Source organism: Conger conger, chromosome 5 (genome assembly GCF_963514075.1).
Source record: "Conger conger chromosome 5, fConCon1.1, whole genome shotgun sequence".
NCBI classification, from domain to species: Eukaryota; Metazoa; Chordata; class Actinopteri; order Anguilliformes; family Congridae; genus Conger; species Conger conger.
In genome coordinates, this window is record NC_083764.1 from 67,999,881 (window position 1) to 68,023,739 (window position 23,859).

Consider the following 23,859-nt stretch of genomic DNA (forward strand, 5'->3'; position numbering starts at 1 on the left):
CACTAGCCTCCAGGAACACTGAAGCTGGCCTTTCCCATTTCTTTGTTTTATTTTGTAACTGTAATATCAGAACCAGTGGGCTTGTGCGGATTAGCCCCATTTGGGATGCAAGCCGCTTGCTGGACAGTCTGATTATTTTCAGGTAATAAAATGCATGAACAGCACAACAATATAATATTTCAAAAACAGTCATTAGGTGTGTACACTCAATATACGTTGGAGTGACTAGGTCCCTTTTACCAATGAATGAATATGTTTGTGAAATAATATTATAGTACATACATTGATGGTATTGATATGTGTGGCCAGTTTAGCAGTGTAATTCATGAGAGTGTTTATCAGAGTTTATCAGAGTTTATCAGAGTTTTTCAGTGTTGGTGTCTGAGGACTGAGGCAGTATGTTCGACTGGAAAATTCAATTCAATTCAATTCAATTCAATTCAATTCAATTCAATTCAATTCAATTCAATTCAATTCAATTCTGTCTTTTTTATTATTATATTTATATATAAATTAGGTGGCAAAAGGGGGTTGAAGATTCCCACCCTAATTCCGATTCCCATCCTAATTCCGGCCAGTTGTCAGTTGTGAGTAACCTCAGCCCAGCTGCCAGTTCAGAAGACATAAATATGATTGGCATTATCGGCTTTATTGCCATTTTTACAGTTTTATAAACTCTCACAGTATATATATAAATAAAGACTGATATCTGCATTTTTCTTTCGTGGGATCAGCAAATATTCTCAGAAATATTTACCATAAAAAGAAACATTTTTCACGAGTCCTTCATTCATTTTGAAAAAGTCGGTATGACACTACACATTTTATAACCCCCCCCCCCCCCCCCCAAAAAAAAAAAGAAAATGATATTTCTGTATGTTCATTATTAGAAAACTGAAATTGTGTTGAGCAGGTATGCAGGTGTGTTTTAGGTGATTTTGTAGAAATGGTTTGATACTAATAAAGCCTGTTTCTGGCTAAAGCACATATCTTGGTGTGAAGTGATTGACAGGTCTGTGTGCATCCATTCTGCAGTGGGCCAGATCTTCAGTGAGTCGCAGCTTGATTCAGTGATTTTCTTGAGGTTTGTCCAAATACAAGTTATTCATTTTATCACACTCAGATTGGCAATGTTCACTTCTGTTTAACTCCAGTCTCTAGGACTGGAGTTAAACCTGCAGACACTGCGGCCCTCCAGGACTGGAGTTAAACCTGCAGACACAGCGCCCCCTCCAGGACTGGAGTTAAACCTGCAGACACTGCGGCCCTCCAGGACTGGAGTTAAACCTGCAGACACTGCGGCCCTCCAGGACTGGAGTTAAACCTGCAGACACTGCGGCCCTCCAGGACTGGAGTTAAACCTGCAGACACTGCGGCCCTCCAGGACTGGAGTTAAACCTGCAGACACAGCACCCCCTCCAGGACTGGAGTTAAACCTGCAGACACTGCGGCCCTCCAGGACTGGAGTTAAACCTGCAGACACTGCAGCCCTCCAGGACTGGAGTTAAACCTGCAGACACAGCGCCCCCTCCAGGACTGGAGTTAAACCTGCAGACACTGCGGCCCTCCAGGACTGGAGTTAAACCTGCAGACACTGCGGCCCTCCAGGACTGGAGTTAAACCTGCAGACACTGCGGCCCTCCAGGACTGGAGTTAAACCTGCAGACACTGCGGCCCTCCAGGACTGGAGTTAAACCTGCAGACACAGCACCCCCTCCAGGACTGGAGTTAAACCTGCAGACACTGCGGCCCTCCAGGACTGGAGTTAAACCTGCAGACACTGCAGCCCTCCAGGACTGGAGTTAAACCTGCAGACACTGCGGCCCTCCAGGACTGGAGTTAAACCTGCAGACACTGCGGCCCTCCAGGACTGGAGTTAAACCTGCAGACACAGCACCCCCTCCAGGACTGGAGTTAAACCTGCAGACACTGCGGCCCTCCAGGACTGGAGTTAAACCTGCAGACACTGTGGCTCTCCAGGACTGGAGTTAAACCCACAGACACTGCGGCCCTCCAGGACTGGAGTTAAACCTGCAGACACTGTGGCCCTCCAGGACTGGAGTTAAACCTGCAGACACAGCACCCCCTCCAGGACTGGAGTTAAACCTGCAGACACTGCGGCCCTCCAGGACTGGAGTTAAACCTGCAGACACTGTGGCTCTCCAGGACTGGAGTTAAACCTGCCACAGCGCCCTCCATAATGAAGAGAATTCAGGCCACAGGTCACCTGACCAGCGTGTCAGTGTTCCATGCCCAGGAGTCTCGTCTGTGAAGAAGATTGAGCAGAAGATCCCCAGCTGTGTGAGCTCCATGGAGTGACTAAATACACACAAACAACACTAAACACAACAACGCTGCCCCTGCAGGAAGTGTCTGATAGTCAGGGCAGTCTAACAGGACGTAAAGCTTCTCACACAGATGTTTCAGTTACACTGGAGATGATATAATTTCATTCTATATTCTTCAGAAAATACTAAAGATAACCCTAACCCTAAAATACCATTTTAGGAATATGAAACAGATTTGTTCACAAATAAATTTGTGATAATCATTTGTGATTATTTTAGTGAAAGCACTTCTGATCCACTTGTGTAACAAGAAGAAGTAGAAGTGAAACTTCAGATTTAGCAGAAGCCATTACTGAGTTCAGGACAGATGGCATCTAGGTCTTCTCTCCTGGGATCCTGTTGTCCTGAGATGCAGTCACAGCTTCTGCGAGGCCTGTCTGCAGCATTGGTGGAGAGAGAAGGGATCTCAGGAGTGCCCAGTTTGCAGGAGAAGATCTTCTCTGGATCCACCTCCCTGTAACCTGTCTCTGAGGAATATCTGTGAGTCGTTCTTAAAGGAGAGAAGTCAGAGAGCTCTGCAGTCTGCACTCTTCTGTTTGGAGGATCAAATGCCCGTCTGCTTCACAAGAACATGAAAACCAGTTTAGGAGGCTGCAGAAGAGTATGAGGTAACTGATAACAGAATTTAGACACACATTGCATTGCTTGCAATCAGTATTTATTGTCTATACTTTGCAAATTTCATTTCAATTTCAAAAAATGATGTAATCTACTGAGGCCTTCCTGTATTTATCAAGCTTATATATAATTGTTGTGCCTTCTGTGTAGGCAGTGAAGTTTACTGTCCATCTGTTTCCAAAGTAAAGTGTGGAGTATCTTTCCAGGAGGAACTCAGGACTGCACTGGCTCCACTGCAGAAGAAGCTAAAAGCCTTTAATAACTAATCTGTGATCAAACAGCAGAGCACTTCAAGGTACTGTACTTTATATCACCATGTTGAAAATGCAGCACTGGATTGTACTGAAATGATGGTGAATAATGTTTATTCCAGAGCCAGGCCCAGCGCACAGAGAGACAGATAAAGATGGAGTTTGAGAAACTTCTGCAGTTCCTAAAAGATGAAGAGGCAGCCAGGATCACTGCACTGAGGGAGGAAGAGGAGCAGATGTGTAGAGCAGTGGTTCCCAAACCGGCCCTGTGTGTGGCCCCTGGGTGTGGCCCCTGGGTGTGGCCCCTGGGTGTGTTCCCTGGGTGTGGCCCCTGGGTGTGGCCCCTGTGTGTGGCCCCTGGGTGTGTCCCCTGGGTGTGTCCCCTGTGTGTGTCCCCTGTGTGTGGCCCCTGGGTGTGTTCCCTGGGTGTGGCCCCTGGGTGCGCTGGTTTTCATTCCAACCACATTTGGAATTCCAGAACTTTAATAAGCTGTTAATGTTTCATGGGTTTGTTCATCCTCTTAAGCCACATTGTCATAAATACCTATGCATGCCACAAAGAGTAAAATTCCCCGTAAATATTGTGCTTTTTCTGCTATATTGCAAGCAATTACATAACAAAGTGAGGCAGGGCTTTGGGGACCCCTGGACCACAGCAGGGCTTTGGGGACCCCTGGACCACAGCAGGGCTTTGGGGACCCCTGGACCACAGCAGGGCAGTGGGGACCCCTCGTACCACAGCAGGGCAGTGGGGACCCCTGGACCACAGCAGGGCTTTGGGGACCCCTGGACCACAGCAGGGCAGTGGGGACCCCTGGACCACAGCAGGGCAGTGGGGACCCCTGGACCACAGCAGGGCAGTGGGGACCCCTGGACCACAGCAGGGCTTTGGGGACCCCTGGACCACAGCAGGGCAGTGGGGACCCCTGGACCACAGCAGGGCAGTGGGGACCCCTGGACCACAGCAGGGCAGTGGGGACCCCTGGACCACAGCAGGGCAGTGGGGACCCCTGGACCACAGCAGGGCAGTGGGGACCCCTGGACCACAGCAGGGCAGTGGGGACCCCTCGTACCACAGCAGGGCAGTGGGGACCCCTGGACCACAGCAGGGCTTTGGGGACCCCTGGACCACAGCAGGGCAGTGGGGACCCCTGGACCACAGCAGGGCAGTGGGGACCCCTGGACCACAGCAGGGCAGTGGGGACCCCTGGACCACAGCAGGGCAGTGGGGACCCCTGGACCACAGCAGGGCTTTGGGGACCCCTGGACCACAGCAGGGCTTTGGGGACCCCTGGACCACAGCAGGGCAGTGGGGACCCCTGGACCACAGCAGGGCAGTGGGGACCCCTCGTACCACAGCAGGGCAGTGGGGACCCCTGGACCACAGCAGGGCTTTGGGGACCCCTGGACCACAGCAGGGCAGTAGGGTGCTTTGGGGACCTTGGCCCAAGGTGACGGAGGCTTCATGCTGCAGCCTGTTGCTAATGCGTTAAGCTCTTGAGCCGTTTAAGCGCCTGCAAAATACACACACACCCCAGACACCCTCTCCTTCAGCACAGTGCAGTGACTACATTTACCCAACCATCTCCTCTCTCTCTCCCTCTCTCTCCCTCATTCTGCTGTCTATCTCCCAGTCTTCCTTCTCTTCCTGTTTTTGCTTCTTTCTCTGACGTTCATCCCGTTTCTGGGGCTGTAACCCCTAAGCCTTCCTCCACCTGTACCCATCCCCAGCCTCTCCCTTCCCCTCTTTAGCGCTGCACCCCCTGGGGTTTGGGGTTGGGTTAGGGTTAGGGTTGGGTTGCCATGGCGTTCTTCATGAAGCAGATGTTGGGGGACAAGCTGAAGAACATGACGGGCGGCGGGGGTGAGGAGGAGGCCAAGACGGACGCGGACGGGAAGGAGACGCCGCAGTCCAAGGGCATGTCCCGTGAGGAGTTCGAGGAGTACCAGAGGCAGCTGGTGGAGGAGAAGTGAGTCCGCTCAGCATTCCCTGTCTGCGCATTAAAGTCCCGCTTTTAAGTGAGGTTTCCTGTCTGTGCATTAAAATCCCGCTTTTAAGTGAGGTTTCCTGTCTGTGCATTAAAATCCCGCTGTTAAGTGAGGTTTCCTGTCTGTGCATTAAAATCCCGCTGTTAAGTGAGGTTTCCTGTCTGTGCATTAAAATCCCGCTGTTAAGTGAGGTTTCCTGTCTGTGCATTAAAATCTTTTGAGGGAAGTTTTTGAGGAAACCTTTTGTAGAACCATGTTTGAGCTCATATCTCTGTGTGCTCATTTAGGTATGTGTGTTTACCTTCATGGGTGTTTGTGTGTACGTGGGTGTGTGTGGGTGTGTGTGTGTGTGTGTGTATGTGACAGAGTGAGGCATGGTAAATTGTTCATTAGGTACATAAGGATTTGACTGGATCCTGTAATTAAGAGCACAACAGCCATAATGCGATTATCTCTAAGCTGCTGTTGCCATGGGAGATAACTCTTCTGCTTATGTAAGAGCCCTGGGGAAACAGGAGCCCCACAGAGCCCAGGTCAAAGGTCATGACTCCGGCCTGGCCAATCTGGTGCCGTGTTGCAGAAATAATCAGGAATGTTGCAGTGTGTTGTGCTGTGTTGCAGGAATGATCAGGAATGTTGCAGTGTGGGTTGTGCTGTGTTGCAGGAATAATCAGGAATGATCAGGAATGTTGCAGTGTGGGTTGTGCTGTGTTGCAGAAATAATCAGGAATGATCAGGAATGTTGCAGTGTGGGTTGTGCTGTGTTGTAGGAATAATCAGGAATGATCAGGAATGTTGCAGTGTGTGTTGTGCTGTGTTGCAGGATTCAGCGGGATAAGGAGTTCGCCATGCGGAAGGCGGAGAGGGCGAACCTGAGGGTGGCGTTGAGGGATAAGCACCGCCTACCGGAGGTGAGACCACGCCCCCTCACCTGACCTCTTCTCTCCCCCCTCTCTCTGTCTCCCCCACTCTCTCTCTCTCTCTCTCTCTCTCTCTCTGTCTCCCCACTCTCTCAGTGCGGTGTTAATCTCTCTCTCTCTCTCTCTCTCTCTCTCTCAGTACAGTGTTAATGTCTCTCTCTCTCTCTCTCTCTCTCTCTCTCTCTGTCTCCCCACTCTCTCAGTGCGGTGTTAATCTCTCTCTCTCTCTCTCTCTCTCTCTCTCTCTCAGTACAGTGTTAATGTCTCTCTCTCTCTCTCTCTCTCAGTACAGTGTTAATGTCTCTCTCTCTCTCTCTCTCTCTCTCTCTCTCAGTACAGTGTTAATGTCTCTCTCTCTCTCTCTCTCTCTCTCTCTCAGTACAGTGTTAATGTCTCTCTCTCTCTCAAATTCAAATTCAAATTCAAATTGCTTTATTGGCATGACAAAATTAGCATTTGTATTGCCAAAGCATGGCAAGGAACATGTTAAAACAGGTGAAAATAACACAGTAATATGATTATTAAATTTTTTTAATTAAATTAAGGATAATAATTAACAGGTATATAACAGGTAAATTCAATATGTGTGTGTGTGTGTTTGTGTGTGTGTGTGTGTGTGTGTGTTTGTTTTGTCACTCACTGTCTCTGAGTATGTGACATTCAGACACATATTTTACTGCAATATGTGCAGTTGGTCCCTCCCCCAAGACAATCGGCAGTTGGTTGCTCTCTTCTAGATGGAGAAAGTTGGGGACATGTTTTTTAAATTTATTAAAATATTTTTCTCTGATATTTTTGTATTTTTCACATTTTAGAAGGAAGTGCACCTCCGTTTTCAACCTCACCTGACATACAGTGACCACATATCCTCTGTTCTTTTGGTAGCCAGGACTTTTTATGTCTACCTTTTTCAATGGCTAGGTTGTGGTCACTGAGTCTGTACTTGGTAAGGAGTCGTCTCTGCTTCATATCTCGGACAGTCACAAGATATTCAGCCAATTTGTATTCTCGTTTTAGGGCCAGGTAGCAAGTAAGCTTGTTTTGTGTTTTGGTTTGGTTGTTCCAATGTTCCAGATAAATGGTTTTATTTTGTTTAGCAATTTGGTTTATTCTGATTTGTGTTTGTGAAGCAGTGCTGGCCTGAGAGATGTTCTTGTTAGATGTGAGATGAGAGTTAGTCTCAGTACCAGCTGACTTAGTGGACTCTTTTCAGGGTTCAGCTCTTGGGTTTGAAATGCGTGGAACTGCAGTGTTGTTTTGGGACTTGATTTCAGATGCATCCAGAATTTGAGTGACCTTTTTTGTATGTTTATAATCAATGGGAATCGTCCTAATTCAGCCCTGCATGCATTGTTTGGTGTTTTTTGTTGGATGTTTAAAATTGGATGCTTCTCCCATCTAATGTAGTCCTGTTGACTGAGTGGACCCCATACTTCACTTCCATACAGAGCAATTGGCAGGATTACACTGTCAAATATTTTTGACCAGATTCTGATTGGAATGTCAATCTGGAAGAATTTTTTTCTGATTGCATAGAAGGCTCTGCAGTGAATTCACTGCCAGACCAAAGTTTCCTGAGGCACTAATTTTCAGACCCAGGTAATTATGGGACAGGGTGTGTTCTAGGGCGGTGTTTCCTAGACTGAACGTGTGTCTGCTTTCCTGAGATCTTGCCTTTTTTCATTATTTTAGATTTTTTATGGTATGGTTTTTTATGGCCAATTTTTATTCTGCATTTATTATTTGTATAAATTGATTTAATTATGTCATATACATTACCCCCTACACCGCTTTGGAGAATTTTATAATATAAACCTTCCTGCCAAATTGAATCAAATGCTTTTTTAAAGTCAATAAAGCATGTAACATTTTTCTTTTCTTTTGTTGGTGTACATGTTGACTAATTAGGGTGTGTAGGGTGTAAATATGATCAGTAGTTCAGTGATTTGGTAGAAAGCCAATTTGTCCTTTACTCAAGACATTGTGTTCGGTAAGGAAGGCCAGTATTCAGCGTTAATAATACTGCAGAAAACCTTCCCCAGATTACTGCTTACACAAATGCCTCTGTAGTTATTTGGGTCTAGTTTGTCTCCACTCTTGTGTATTGGGGAAATAAGCCCCCAGCTCCAGTTCTCAGGGAAGCAGCCAGCTTGGAGAACGAGATTGAACAATTTGAGCAGGGCCAGCTGCAGCTCAGCAGTGCTGTGTTTAAGCATCTCTGTCCTGATGCTGTCATGGCCACAAGCTTTTCTTGGTTTCAGTTTTTTAATTTGGTCTTCTAATTCTTTAATTGAGATTTGGTAGTCAAGTGGGTTCTGATTGTTTTTGATAGTTGATTCTAGGATTTTTTGTTTTTCTTTGATTTTGTTCTGTTCCAAATTGAGATTGTTTGGTGATATTTGTTTATATAAGTTTTCAAAATGTGTTTTCCAGGTATTACAGTTGTATAACCAGATTTTGTGTGCTCCTGTTGCTCAATTTGTGCCAATCAATCAATCAATCAATCAATCAATCATTCTCTCTCTCTCTCTCTCTCTCTCTCTCTCTCTCTCTCTCTCTCTCTCTCTCTCTCTCTCTCTCAGTTCAGTGTTAATGTCTCTCTCTCTCTCTGTCTCTCTCTCTCTCTCTCTCTCTCAGTTCACTGTTAATGTCTCTCTCTCTCTCTCTCAGTTCAGTGTTAATGTCTCTCTCTCTCTCAGAGTGCCCAGGATGACGCTACGATCCAGATGGTTGGAGGGGACGTGGACCTGCCGGAGGAGCTGGCTAAGATGGTGGAGGAGGATGAGGAGGAGGAAGAGGCCAACAGCACGTTTCTGGGGAAGCTGCAGAACATGGATCTGGACGTGGACTTCGACAGCATGAAGAGCAAAGCGCAGACCACCATGAACGAGGTCAAGCAGGCCGCCGAGGAGAAGTGCACGGTCATGTGACGCCCCCCGTTTCCACGGTTACCTCTCCAAGTGACAGTCTAAGGAAGCGTGACGTGCACTCACACCCTGCTGACACCAGGGGGCGCTTGACTCTTTCTGACAGCCCCGTGAACACGCCTTCTCTTTCCTTAGCTGGGGGGGTGTCTGTACATATGCTTTCAGTGACTGTTTAAGCACATCTGTGAACTGCATTGTGTACTACCAGGTCAGTGTATCAGTAACTGTAGAGAAATCAATTGGATTGCAATAATTATATCAGTCTGAACATTTCCATCTATTTGAGGATTAAATGGGTGGAGTTTGGTCCAGATAATTCATGACATCAAGAGGGACCCAGCCAAATGGCCAATGGAGTCTCACTGCACATCTCCTTCCAGAGTTTTTCAGATTTGTAGAGTTTTTCATCATGAGATTTGCAGCATGATCCGTGCGCTGGGGTGCAGATAACACCACCGCCTCACAGCAGAACATCCTGCATTTCAATCAGGACCCAGATCTTTCCGCTCTTAGTCCCTCTCCTTCCTTCTCCAATATTATTTACTCGTAGGTGGTACATTGGGGGAGGTCAGGCAGTCAAGACCACACCCATACAATCCTGAAAATGTTTTCAAAACAGAATTTATGTCTGATTGAAATGTGTGGTATTATAGTGATCTACATTACTTTGAATAGCTATGTGGTGGGTGTGTAGCAGATACACCTCTGTGATAATGTTTGGCTATTTCAACTATTTCCAGCCCCTTTCTATTGGCATTCACAGTGGTCAAGTTCACCATTGTTATCTGCTAGTTACAATGCACATGGAGCTTTGACATAGATGTAGAGGGTTTTTATCATACATCTCAAATATATCTATTCTAAATAATGAATATATAAATATATCTATTCCATGGATAGCTGTACACAGATGATACATATGCATAAACATGGTGGGTTTAGCCAGATGGGATCAACTCTTTCTCGAACTTTTCCTGTGAAAAAAATGAACAATAAATAAATCTTACTGCCCTTCATTTCAGATTCATTAAATCTTAACATGGACTTGCTCCAGGTGATAAGTATTGATTTGCACAGAACTAAAATGAATAAAGTTTCTTTAAAAGCTTTTAAAGTTTTTTAGCCCTTAAGTCTCACTGGGCCGATGAGGGTTGCTGTGGAAAGCTTGATAAAACTCAAGGTTCTAAAACATATTTTAAGATACCACTGCTTTAGTAACAACAGTTTCTTATTTTGTAACATGTAGAAGGCAAAACAAACGTGGGGGGACCTAGCCTTCTCTGCATTTTGGAGATCCATACACGACACAAAATGAATTTATTTTGGAGATGCATACACTACACAAAATGAGTTTATGTCCTTTTCATGGAAAGACTCCAACAAACCAAAGGCATAATAATGCAATTCTAAAAACCATTTTATACCATCCCATCCATCCATCCATTATCTTAACCCGCTTATCCTGAACAGGGTCGCAGGGGGGCTGGAGCCTATCCCAGCACACATTAGGCGAAAGGCAGGAATACACCCTGGACAGGACAGGGTTAGGGGATAGGGTTAGGGTTACGTACAGGATTAGGGGAAACAAATCAATGCTTGTGAGAGACTTGAAATAATTGACACAAACATTGTAGATATATATATCTGTATAGATATATAAATACATGTGAAATGCCTAAAACTGGGGCAACATTAGCTCAGGAGGTAAGAGCAGCGTGGCAGTCCTGCCCTGTGGGTGTCAGAGTGTCCCTGAGCAAGACGACTAACTCCAACTGTATATATACAGTGTATCTCTGTCTGGGCCAGTAGTTTGGGGCTACAGTGTATCTCTGTCTGGGCCAGTAGTTTGGGGCTACAGTGTATCTCTGTCTGGGCCAGTAGTTTGGGGCTACAGTGTATCTTTGTCTGGGCCAGTAGTTTGGGGCTACAGTGTATCTCTGTCTGGGCCAGTAGTTTGGGGCTATAGTGTATCTCTGCACAGAGGTTGGGAGAGAGCTCATTTTGACAGGAGGACAGCTGCACCCAAACAAATAAAATAACAATTCGGGCTGGAATTCTCCTTTTAGCTGAGGCACTAGTTTTGGCCAGTCAGTGATTTGAGTGGAACATAAAAATGTAACATTTATCTTAGCTGACAAAAACGGAATACTCAACTGAACCCTAACCCTAACCTAAGCCCAGCTGACGCAAATGGAAAAACATTTTTTTGTCGTGTAAACATTGGATCAAAAACCAGAAAAAATATACACAAAAGCACGTTTTTATTTGTGAAAAACTTTAAGCTGAATAAACATTGACATTCTAACTTTCTGCAGCTAAACGGATATCTATGAATATTCAGAAGTCTCAAGGTCAACAGCTTAAAGCCCTCATGAAAACTAAAACAAAATATAGCCTTATTCCTTATTTCCTAGGTATATAGTTTACACTCAGTGAGCACTTTATTAGGTATTTATTAGACTGATTTTTTAGACTTATTGGTCTTCTACTGCTGTAGCCTGTCCACTTTGAGTTATGATGCATTGCGTTCAGTCATCTTGAACATCTCATTGGTGTAGCAGTCTCCTCCATTGGTTTCCACCATCTTATCAATCTTCTGCAGCAGCTCTAAGACCTGTGAGTGATTCTCCCTGTCGTCATTGTTAAACACTTGGTATCTACCAAGTGAAATGTGCCAGGGCGTGATTAACAATCAGAAATTGTTCAATAGTTTTGTTCTTCAGTCTGTGTCCATGAGTGAACAGCACCATGAAGTATTTGGCTGATTCAGGACCGAAGATTGTCTTAATGATCTTCACTATGTTCTGCTCCTCCTGTGTAAATCTGCCCAGCTGGACCACCACCAGGAACACATGGGGTCCCGGAGCAGACAGACTGACACACTTTGCAATCTCCTGTATGACGTCATCATCACTGCACTCTGTGTCAAACCGGCCTGGAGTGTCAATCACAGTCACCTCTCTCCCATCCACTTCCCCTCACTCTACTGTCACAGGGGAAGAGGAGCTCTGTGATTTAAACACCTTCCTCCCCAGGATGGTGTTTCCTGCTGCACTCTTTCCTGCTCCAGTCTGTCCCAGCAGAACAATCCTCAGCTCTTTAAGCGTTTCTGGTCCTGTGGAGTAATACATTCACTACAGTTAGCTCTGCACAGTGCTGATATCAGTGCTGATGTGGTTTTATCTTAAAAAGGCGGTTCTTCCAGTGGCATAAACACTTCTGCACTCCTGGGGCTGGTTGCACTGACTGGACACACTCCTGGTCTTAACGTGATGTCTGACGTAGAATGTGTGCAAAGTCAGATAAAAAATACACCTGTTTCACCACCTGGGCGTAGTGCTACTTCAGGGTGTAAATTCTAGGTGTAAGTGAAGCTTTTGGACTTAAGAGTTAAGACCAGCTCTTTTATGTGCAGCTGATGCAACCGGCCCCAGGACTCTTACACAGACAGGCCCAATATGACTCTGACTGGCTTCATCAGCTTGTGGAAAGGATGCCGAAGATTCCCCCTGTACAGTGACAATGTGGAGCTCCCTGGCCCCAGTACTCACTGTATTGAACAGTCCCCAGCATCTTATCTGACACTCTGTACTTCAGATTGTCCAGGTGCTTGGCCACATCAATCAGCGCTCCTAAGACCTTCTCTGGATCCCCCAGTGTGCACTGGGCTCTGCAATAATATTCAGGAGTCACTTGTGCTGTGGGCGTGGCTTCATTACCATAGAAGATTATCAGCAGCAACATCAGATCTTCATTCTGATCTTCATCCATCCCTCCCAGCATTCTGCCACACAGCCCCACTGAGAGACACACACTCACAGCCCCACTGAGAGACACACACTCACAGCCCCACTGAGGGACACACACCCACAGCCCCACTGAGAGACACACACACACAGCCCCACTGAGAGACACACACTCACAGCCCCACTGAGAGACACACACTCACAGCCCCACTGAGAGACACACACTCACAGCCCCACTGAGAGACACACACACACAGCCCCACTGAGGGACACACACTCACAGCCCCAATGAGAGACACACACTCACAGCCCCACTGAGGGACACACACTTGTAGGAACATGGGGGTGGTGGGATTAATATTGGAGAGAAATATTCATTTAATTACTTCAATATTTTAAAATGTTCCCTTCATATGTAGACATAATTAAAGCTGCAGTAATTATTACAGAGAGAGAGGCATTTCAAACACATTCCACAGTACCTTGCTGATAGAACACAACAGGCTAATACAGGACTTTTTATACTTAACCTGATGAGAGAGGATAGAGTTTGCTTACCTGTTTTGTGTGTCCTTGTAGCACTGAAATAAGGAGAGTGAATTATTATCATTGTAGCAACTCCATTTAAATTGTGTGAGAAAAGAGTACGTTACAGAACATGCTTTAGATATTACAGTATGACATAGAACACAAAATAAGCTGCTGAGCCAATGAGACGACTGCTCTTACCGCCTGAGCCAATGAGATGACTGCTCTTACCGCCTGAGCCAATGAGACGACTGCTCTAACTGCCTGAGCCAATGAGACGACTGCTGTTACTGCCTGAGCCAATGAGACAACTGCCCTAACCGCCTGAGCCAATGAGATGACTGCTTTAACTGCCTGAGCCAATGAGATGACTGCTCTAACCGCTTGAGCCAATGAGACGACTGCTCTAACCGCCTGAGCCAATGAGACGACTCGCCAGTGTCAATGTTAGGAGGCAGCAGCTGCCTTCCAGGTGTCACTCACAGAAGGAAGGAACGTTGGCCATTGTATCTACATGAGGTAAACAAGCCCAAAACCATGTTCACGCCTGCCATCTAGTGGTAATCATGTGCTACTACATCTGTTCTGAAAATGTTTCAAGGTAAAGGTGAATAAAAGTGCTCAGTACTGTTTTCAGTGTTTAGTGTTGTTTGTGTGTCTTTAGTCACTCCATAGGGCTGGCACACATTCACTCACATAATGTTGAGAACTGGCCAATCAGCCCAGCAATGCTGGCCTTAGTTACCCTAAAAGCTAAATAGTATCCAGCACTATATCTATAATATCCCTGTTTGTTCGGTCATTAACGAAAAGGAATGGAAACATGCAGATGACCTGGAATAGTGCAGACAGTGGCGTTGGTCATAGTGAGTGTATTTTGCAGTATTGCGTTGAAGAAGGTTTTGTTAGCTTCTTCAAAATCTGTGAAAAAACATTTGTGCTACAGCAGCTCTTCTGTGGGATCGGACCAGACGGGCTAGCCTTCTCTCCCCACGCTCATCAATAGCAGCTCTTCTGTGGGATCAGACCAGATGGGCTAGCCTTCTCTCCCCACGCTCATCAATAGCAGCTCTTCAGTGGGATCAGACCAGATAGGCTAGCCTTCTCTCCCCACACTCATCAATAGCAGCTCTTCTGTGGGATCAGACCAGATAGGCTAGCCTTCTCTCCCCACGCTCATCAATAGCAGCTCTTCTGTGGGATCAGACCAGATGGGCTAGCCTTCTCTCCCCACGCTCATCAATAGCAGCTCTTCAGTGGGATCAGACCAGATGGGCTAGCCTTCTCTCTCCACGCTCATCAATAGCAGCTCTTCAGTGGGATCAGACCAGATGGGCTAGCCTTCTCTCCCCACGCTCATCAATAGCAGCTCTTCAGTGGGATCAGACCAGATGGGCTAGCCTTCTCTCCCCACACTCATCAATAGCAGCTCTTCAGTGGGATCAGACCAGATGGGCTAGCCTTCTCTCCCCACGCTCATCAATAGCAGCTCTTCTGTGGGATCAGACCAGATGGGCTAGCCTTCTCTCTCCACGCTCATCAATAGCAGCTCTTCTGTGGGATCAGACCAGACGGGCTAGCCTTCTCTCCCCACGCTCATCAATAGCAGCTCTTCTGTGGGATCAGACCAGATGGGCTAGCCTTCTCTCCCCACGCTCATCAATAGCAGCTCTTCAGTGGGATCAGACCAGATGGGCTAGCCTTCTCTCCCCACACTCATCAATAGCAGCTCTTCAGTGGGATCAGACCAGATGGGCTAGCCTTCTCTCCCCACACTCATCAATAGCAGCTCTTCTGTGGGATCAGACCAGATGGGCTAGCCTTCTCTCCCCACGCTCATCAATAGCAGCTCTTCTGTGGGATCAGACCAGATGGGCTAGCCTTCTCTCTCCACGCTCATCAATGAGCCTCGGGCGCCCATGACCCTGTCGCCAGTTCACCGGTTGTCCTTCCTTGGACCACTTGTGGTACTAACCACTGCATACTGGGAACACCCCACAAGACCTGCTGTTTTGGAGATGCTCTGATCCATTGTTCTAGCCATCACAGTTTGGCCCTTGTCAAAGTCGCTCAGATCCTTATGTTTGCCCACTTCAAGAACTGACTGTTCACTTGATTTGATTTGATTTGATTTGATTTGAATCTTTATTTCGAACATGTAAAATAGTAACAAAACAGAAACAGTAGTTAAAAACAGATGACAAAAAATATAACAAGACATCATAAATTCCCTCCACCAGCAATTAAACTTAAACCTGTTTACATCTGCGAAAACGACTAAGAAGAAGTAACACGTACTCCTACCCCTTTAATCCCTAAAGACATCAAACAATAATAGATATTCAAAAATAAGAAATTAACGAAAGCAACATTCATAAAAAATTTGTATAAATATACTTAAAATATACTTAAATATACATAAATATACATACCCCTATACCCTCATACAAACATATCTATATGTTTACCCATATCTACATTCTAATCTAAACACAAATCAATAAGAACCCCTGGTGATTGTTAACGCCAATCTTCCTCCCTGTACCTCGTGAAAACCTTTTGAACCGGTGCATGTTTGGACATTGTTTTAAAGCAACATTGAGTTTGTTGCATAATTTGACCCCACAGATAGATAAACAAAAATCTGGTTGTTCGAATACAATGTGACAAATTTAACGATAACTTGATATCAATTTACTTTTCTGAATTCTGAAGTGATTGAGTCCAACAGTTGCTGTAAATTTTCACCAGAACCATAAATGTATACAAAACAAATCGTACAAATTTCAACAATTCAGATACTTTACACAGATCATTAATGTAGAGGATAAATAGTTTTGGTCCCAACACTGACCCCTGGGGGACGCCACACACAATATCCAAACATTCAGATGTATATTCTCCCATCTTCACAAATTGTTGCCTGTTTTTGAAATAGCTACTTACCCAATTCAACACTACCCCCCTGATCCCAAGGCGTTCCAGTTGTTGATTAATATTTCATGATTAATTGTGTCAAATGCTTTTTTTAAATCAATGAATACCCCGACTGCGTATTTCTTTTTGTCCATGGAATTAGTGATTTCTTCAATTAGTTCAGTTAAAGCTAGTGATGTTGACCAGTTTGTTCTAAATCCATATTGGCTGTCAGTGAGTAATTTGTGTTTATCTATGAATTTGTCTAGTCTGTCATTGAAGAGTTTTTCAAGAATTGTTGAGAATTGTGGCAGTAGAGAAACAGGCCTGTAATTTGTGAAGTGCCATTTATCTCCAGTTTTGTACAGCGGTATGACTTCAGCTATTTTCATTTTATTTGGAAATTGGAATGATAAATTAAAGATTAAAGATAATCCCCTCAATTACCTTTTTTTACTATTTTTATTTCTATTTCATTACAATCAGTAGATATTTTGTTTTTAAATTCTTTAACAATGTCAATTTTTTTTTTTCTTCTACTGCTTTAAAAAACATTGAACTAGGATTTATTTCTATAATATTATTATTTCTATTTTCAGAAGTCTGTGGAACAGGGATTTTTTCTGCGAAGTTTGCTCCGAAACTTGTAAAAAGTTACTGACCACGTCATCCATGTTATTAATATTTTTAACATTTTCAATAAAATACTGTCTAGAGGCATTTCTAATAATGCTGTTTAAAATATTCCATATACCTTTAATATGATTTTTATTGTTATCTTATAGTTTACTGTAGTATTCTTTCTTACAACTTCTCATAATATTAGTGAACTTATTTTTATATTTCTTATATTTATTTTCTGCCTCGATAGTTCTGTGTTTTATAAATTCTCGATAAAGTGTATCTTTCTTGTTACAGGTGTTTTAGATATCCCTTTGAGATCCATGGTCTCTCAATATACTTTTGTTTTCTGCTATATTTTTTAATTAGATAATTTTTAGCATATAATAATTGAAATATTCTACAGAATTCATCATATACTTTATCACTATCTTTTTCTTTATATATTGACTCCCAATCTTGTGCTATCAAATCATCTTTGAAGGCATCCATTCTGTCCAAACCTGTCTGTATAATAATATATTGTCCTGCTTATTTATTGTATAGTTGTTGTTTGTGCCATTGTTTGTGACATTGCCAGTGTTTGCTTTCAACTTTAAGTTCAATTTTCATCTTCATTTATTTACAACAAGCAGGTTTTGGCAGGGCTTCAATGTGTTTGTTTGACTCACCATTTGTTGCTTCAGGCGTGGTCAGCACCGGGTTATGGATGGTAGATGAGTTGATACACAAAACTAAACTAATCTTTTAAACTGCCTTCTAAATGATGTCAAATATAATAAAATATAATGCTTGATTTATGCTCCGGTAGCCTTTGTATAACACTTGAAAAACCTTATCTTGCCGAGAGGCCTGCTTCAATGCTTTCATTCAGTGTTCACATGTGTCACACTGACTGGTGGCAGCCATCTTACTTTGAACCCTTGACCCAAGGGGTGCACACCTCTAAGTGCAGTAGCCATACCTGACCAGTGGGTGGCATAACATGAGAAAACTACCATATACTATGGGCTAGGCTTCAACAACTGAAAGACAACATATCAAATGACACTAATCAAGCTCTTTTCCTTTCCACAGCCAAAGGTAAGTAACACACAAAACATAAAGGTTTCCTTCTAGGAATAATGGCTCCAACAGTTGTTGTTGAAAACTGTAAAAACTGGTAGGTGGTAACTGATATCACAATGGGGAGTAATCTGGTTGGGTCTGGTAATTTTGGGATAAAGGCTGAGACTGTAAACTGTATTGATAAATTCCTCTGTCATTTTGTTCTTATTTGGATTTAATAAATCAATGTTGAAGTCCCCACATATGAACATGAATTTTTGGTTAGTTTTTGCTAATTTTTGCTTAAATGTTTAAATATTAGAACCTGGTGTTCTATATACGGAACGATATATAAGAACGATATATCTATATAATATTACGATAACATTTTTATTTTTCACCATACATATTTCTATTGTGACGCATTATCCACCACCGTTGTCATATTTTCCACTACCTTATAATTAAAATTCTTGTCCACAAACAAAGAAGACATAATGAAGTCGGTGTTTCAGCCTTCCTGGTTGGTGATTAATGGTGTCCTGGGAGTTTTGGTGCACTGGACCGGGGATGTATAATCAGTTTATCTTGCCGCAGATAGGCAATGTCCCCCCTTTCCGGCATCAGTTCCTTCCTTTTCCTTCTGACAGCATCCATTAAGTCCTCATTAATTAATATTTTGGATCCGTTCAGGGATGCGATGAGTTGAGGAACAACCAATCAATTATTTTTCTCAAATGTAATTTGGTTTGTTAATATTACCGTAATATTAAATTAATAAGGTCACTTGCTGCCTAATATATCCCACCACTTGACAGGTGCCATTGTAACGAGATGATCAATGTTATTTACTTCACAGGTCAGTGGTTTTAAGCAGTCTTCTTCCACCAAAATGTGCTACCACTGAATTATCTGAGTAATTATCATAATCCTAGTAAAGATAGTTATCTAAGAAAAATAAGAACAGAGCAGTCAGAACAGCAGAAACCTTGCCCATCTCCCCACTGCGGTCAGAACAGCAGAAACATGTACAAACAATCCATTAAAGCAGTTGAATGGATTTTACTGAAGCAATTAGGTTAAGCATCTCACTTATGGGTACAAGGCAGCACATATGTAAAGAAGCTTTAATTGAAGCTCAGATCTCTGTGCAAGAATAGAGGTTCTTTACTGTATGGTACATTTTCCTGATGCTTTCTCAACATTACTGCTCCTCCAATGGCTGCTCCAACTCCTGCTCCAATGACTGCTCCCGCTCCTGCTCCTGCTGGACCTAGTGCTAGACCAGTGACTGCTCCTCCTTGTCCTCCTATTCCTGCTCCTGCACATGCTGCTGCTGCTCCTGCTCCCCCTGCTGCTCCCCCTGCCGCTCCTGCTCCCTCTGCTGCTCCTCCTGCTCCTCCTGCTCCTCCTGCTGCTCCCCCTGCCGCTCCTGCTCCCCCTGCTGCTCCCCCTGCTCCCCCTGCTCTTCCTGCTCCTCCTGCTGCTGCTCCCCCTGCTGCCGCTGCTGCTCCCCCTGCTCCTCCTGCTACCCCTGCTGCTGCTCCCCCTGCTGCCCCTGCTGCTCCCTCTGCTGCCCCTGCTGCTCCCTCTGCTCCCCCTGCTCCTCCTGCTGCTCTCCCTGCTCCCCCTGCTGCTCCTGCTCCCCCTGCTCCTCCTGCTCCTCCTGCTGCTCCCCCTGCCGCTCCTGCTCCCCCTGCTGCTCCCCCTGCTCCTCCTGCTCCCCCTGCTGCTGCTCCCACTGCTGCCCCTGCTGCTCCCCCTGCTCCTCCTGCTGCTCCCCCTGCCGCTCCTGCTCCCCCTGCTGCTCCCCCTGCTCCTCCTGCTGCTCCCCCTGCCGCTCCTGCTCCCCCTGCTCCCCCTGCTGCTCCTGCTCCTCCTGCTTCCCCTGCTGCTGCTCCCCCTGCTGCTCCTGCTGCTCCCCCTGCTCCTCCTGCTGCTCCCCCTGCTGCCCCTGCTGCTCCTGCTTTTCTTTATCAGATGCTTTTATACCTGCTCCTGCTGCTGCTGCTGCTGCTCCTGCTCCCCCTCTCAACATTGTTGCCAATGCTGCTGCTCCTGCTACCAACACTCCTACTACTGCTGCTCCTGCTACTGCTCCTGTTCCTAATACTCCTGCTCCTGTTCCTAATACTGCTGTTCCTGCTGCTCCTGCTGCTGCTCCTACTACTCCTGCTGCTGCTCCTACTACTCCTGCTGCTGCTCCTACTGCTGCTCCTACTGCTGCTCCTGCTCCTACTGCTGCTCCTGCTCCTACTACTCCCACTCCTGCTACTACTGCTGCTGCTGTTCTAAAGCCTACTCCCCGGCCTGCTCCTCCTGCTCCTCCTGCTGCTCCTGCTGCTCCTGCTGCTGTGCCACCTGCTTCATCTCCAGCTTCCTTCTCCTTTTTGTCTTCTTCCAGATTATCCATCAACTTCTCTTTAATCTGTTCTTTAACCATCTTGAACATCTCATTGGTGTAGCAGCCTCCTCCATTGGTTTCCACCATCTTATCAATCTTCTGCAGCAGCTCTGAGACCTGTGAGCTATCCTCCATGTCCTTATTGTTAAAGACATGGTATCCACCACCACACTGAGCTGTGAACTCTGTGAGCTCTTTATTGTCACTCACATGTTCTTCAATAGATTTTCCCTTCAGCTTGTCTCCATGAGTGAACAGCACCAGGGAGTATTTGGCTGATTCAGGACCGAAGATTGTCTTAATGATCTTCACTATGTTCTGCTCCTCCTGTGTAAATCTGCCCAGCTGGACCACCACCAGGAACACATGGGGTCCCGGAGCAGACAGACTGACACACTTTGCAATCTCCTGTATGACGTCTTCATCACTGCACTCTGTGTCAAACCGGCCTGGAGTGTCAATCACAGTCACCTCTCTCCCACACACTTCCCCTCTGGCTCTCTCACACTCTACTGTCACAGGGGAAGAGGAGCTCTGTGATTTAAACACCTTCCTCCCCAGGATGGTGTTTCCTGCTGCACTCTTTCCTGCTCCAGTCTGTCCCAGCAGAACAATCCTCAGCTCATTAAGCGTTTCTGGTCCTGTGGAGTAATACATTCACTTCAGTTAGCTCTGCACAGTGCTGATATCAGTGCTGATGTGGTTTGATCTTAAAAAGGCGGTTCTTCCAGTGGCATAAACATGCTTCTGCACTCCTGGGGCTGGTTGCACTGACTGGACGCACTCCTGGTCTTAACGTGACGTCTGACGTAGAATGTGCGCAAAGTCAGATAAAAAATACACCTGTTTCACCACCTGGGCGTAGCGCTACTTCAGGGTGTAAATTCTAGGTGTAAGTGAAGCTTTTGGATTTAAGAGTTAAGACCAGCTCTTTTATGTGCAGCTGATGCAACCGGCCCCAGGACTCTTACACAGACAGGACCAATATGACTCTGACTGGCTTCATCAGCTTGTGGAAAGATGCTGAAGATTCCCCCTGTACAGTGACAATGTGGAGCTCCCTGGCCCCAGTACTCACTGTATTGAACAGTCCCCAGCATCTTATCTGACACTCTGTACTTCAGATTGTCCAGGTGCTTGGCCACATCAATCAGCGCTCCTGAGACCTTCTCTGGATCCCCCAGTGTGCACTGGGCTCTGCAATAATATTCAGGAGTCACTTGTGCTGTGGGCGTGGCTTCATTACCATAGAAGATTATCAGCAGCAACATCAGATCTTCATTCTGTAAGAAAATGGCTCCATCCCTCCCAGCATTCTGCCACACAGCCCCACTGAGAGACACACACTCACAGCTCCACTGAGAGACACACACTCACAGCCCCACTGAGAGACACACACTCACAGCCCCACTGAGAGACACACACTCACAGCCCCGCTGAGAGACACATGGGGGGTATTCATATTAGAGAGAAATATTAATTTAATATTTTTAAATGTTCTGTTCATATGTAGTCATAATTAAAGCTGCAGTAATAATTACACAAAGGGGCATTTCTAACACATTCCACAGTACCTCACTGAAAGGCACGACGGGCTAATAAACTACTTTTGATATTTCACTTGATGGAAGGAGTTTGCTTACCTGTTTTGTGTGTCCTTCAAGCTCTGAAATAAGGAGAGTTAATTATTATCATTGTAGCAAAGTAATATCTCACTACGTTATGGAACATGCTTTACATATGACATACAGTATGACATAGGAGTCCCCCAGGGCTCAGTCCTCGGACCCCTCCTCTTCTCCATTTACACAAGATCCCTTGGCCCTGTTATCTCTGCTCATGGCATCTCCTATCATTGTTATGCCGATGACACCCAACTCTTTCTCTCCTTCCCCCCATCAGACACACAGGTCTCTACCCATATCTCCGCCTGCCTGAGAGACTTCCAGAGCTGGATGGGCAACCACCATCTAAAGCTCAACCCTGGTAAGATGGAGGTAATCTTCATCCCTGCTCTAACCTCTCCCTTCTCCGATTTTTCCATCTCACTAGGGGATACCACAGTGACCTCATCCCCCAGTGCAGGAAACCTTGGAGTGGTGATGGACAAAAGGCTGTCCTTCTCTGAAAACATCGCTACGGTGACCCGGGCATGCAGGTTCTTCCTGTACAACATCCGGAGAATCCGACCCTTTCTCACCACCTACTCCACTCAGCTTCTTGTCCAAGCAATCGTCCTGTCCCACCTGGACTATTGCAATTCTCTGCTGGCTGGCCTTCCAGCATCTGCCATCTGACCCCTACAACTGATCCAGAATGCTGCAGCCTGTCTGGTATTCAATGTTCTCAGACATTCACATGTCACCCCCCTGCTCAGCAACCTCCACTGGCTGCCTGTTATGACTCGCATCAAATTTAAAACTTTGGTGCTCGCATACCAGGCAGGTAAAGGATCAGCCCCTGTATATATTCAATCCCTTATCAAGACCTATACACCAACAAGACCCCTCCGTTCTGCCACTTCGTGCCGTCTGGCACCTCCCCCTCGCCACACCTGCACTTCACGCTCACGACTGCTGTCTGTCCTGGTCCCATGGTGGTGGAATAACCTCCCGGTGGATGTCAGAACGGCAGAGTCTCTGACCTCTTTCAAGCACAGACTGAAGACTCATCCCTTCAGGCTACACCTTTCCCTCCCTACCTCACCACCATGATTAGCCTTATATATGCCATAGACTGTAATGGTACTTATATAGTTGTATAGATATTGTTGTTTTTTGAATTAGCTATTGTATTGTTGTACTCGGGGTATTCTAGCTGCCAAATGTGGTATGCTAGTTTGGAAGTTGATGTATTCTTCAAGGGTTGAATGAATGGAGACATGCCAAGTAAACAGGTGTGACTGCAGGGAATTAAAGCAGTATTCTTTATTTAGAGTAAAAATAAATAATCATAAGTTTTAAAATGCAAATATGTAAAAGTTTAATGTGCTATGTATTTAGTCTCGGGTGTCATATTAACAGTGATCAGCCCTCTAAGGCCACATTGTGTCAGACACATATATCTGCGCATGAACTTTGACCCCTCCTGTCCCGTGCTGAGCACTGCTCCCTAACACAGCTCTGAGAACGTCTCCACACTCCTGCCCCTCCCTCCTGTCTCTCTGTCAGTCATGTGACATGTAGTTAGAAGCTCAAACTCTCTTTTCAAACTGAGAACCAAGGTCACATTATACAGTTCTGTCTCAAATATGAAGAGTTTACTTCCTCAAGGCATCAAATTTAAATGATAATTATTTGTTTAGAATGCCACTTAGAAATGAGTGATATGTAATACTGTTATAAGGCAAAAGCCAACTTTTCCAAACATTTTTAATCTCAGTTAGTTTATGAAAGGAAATGATAAAGCATAGAAAATGTAACATAACATAACATAATGAAAAGAACAGACCATTCAGCCCAGCAATGCTCACCTTAGGTGAACTAAGGTGTACCTACTGCTAAATTTGCCTAAAAACTAAACAACATCAAGCAAGCCTGGTCTG

At 45.3% G+C, this 23,859-nt stretch overlaps 2 protein-coding genes and 1 pseudogene across 2 annotated transcripts; 1 reads left to right on the forward strand and 2 right to left on the reverse strand.

Moving 5' to 3' along the window:
• Window positions 1-5,020: 5,020 nt before the first annotated feature.
• cplx4c (complexin 4c) lies at window positions 5,021-9,361 on the forward strand. The gene is made up of 3 exons (XM_061243845.1): window positions 5,021-5,187; window positions 6,030-6,117; window positions 8,826-9,361. The coding sequence occupies exons 1-3, from the start codon at window positions 5,021-5,023 to the stop codon at window positions 9,054-9,056; spliced, it is 486 nt and encodes a 161-aa protein (XP_061099829.1). The 3' UTR covers window positions 9,057-9,361.
• A 2,204-nt stretch (window positions 9,362-11,565) lies between these two features.
• On the reverse strand, window positions 11,566-12,658 carry LOC133129017 (GTPase IMAP family member 4-like; annotated as a pseudogene).
• Window positions 12,659-17,875: 5,217 nt separating this feature from the next.
• LOC133129018 (GTPase IMAP family member 9-like) lies at window positions 17,876-20,972 on the reverse strand. The gene is made up of 2 exons (XM_061242822.1): window positions 20,273-20,972; window positions 17,876-17,889 (listed from the first exon to the last, which is right to left on the reverse strand). The coding sequence occupies exons 1-2, from the start codon at window positions 20,970-20,972 to the stop codon at window positions 17,876-17,878; spliced, it is 714 nt and encodes a 237-aa protein (XP_061098806.1).
• Window positions 20,973-23,859: the final 2,887 nt, after the last annotated feature.

Bases quoted from the DNA above. Each gene is read 5' to 3' on its own strand.
- LOC133129018 (XM_061242822.1), bottom strand. From the start codon at position 20,972: ATGTATTACTCCACAGGACCAGAAACGCTTAATGAGCTGAGGATTGTT.
- cplx4c (XM_061243845.1), top strand. From the start codon at position 5,021: ATGGCGTTCTTCATGAAGCAGATGTTGGGGGACAAGCTGAAGAACATG. The intron at 5,188-6,029 runs GTGAGTCCGCTC...GCTGTGTTGCAG, and splicing joins AGGCAGCTGGTGGAGGAGAA to GATTCAGCGGGATAAGGAGT. The intron at 6,118-8,825 runs GTGAGACCACGC...TCTCTCTCTCAG, and splicing joins ATAAGCACCGCCTACCGGAG to AGTGCCCAGGATGACGCTAC.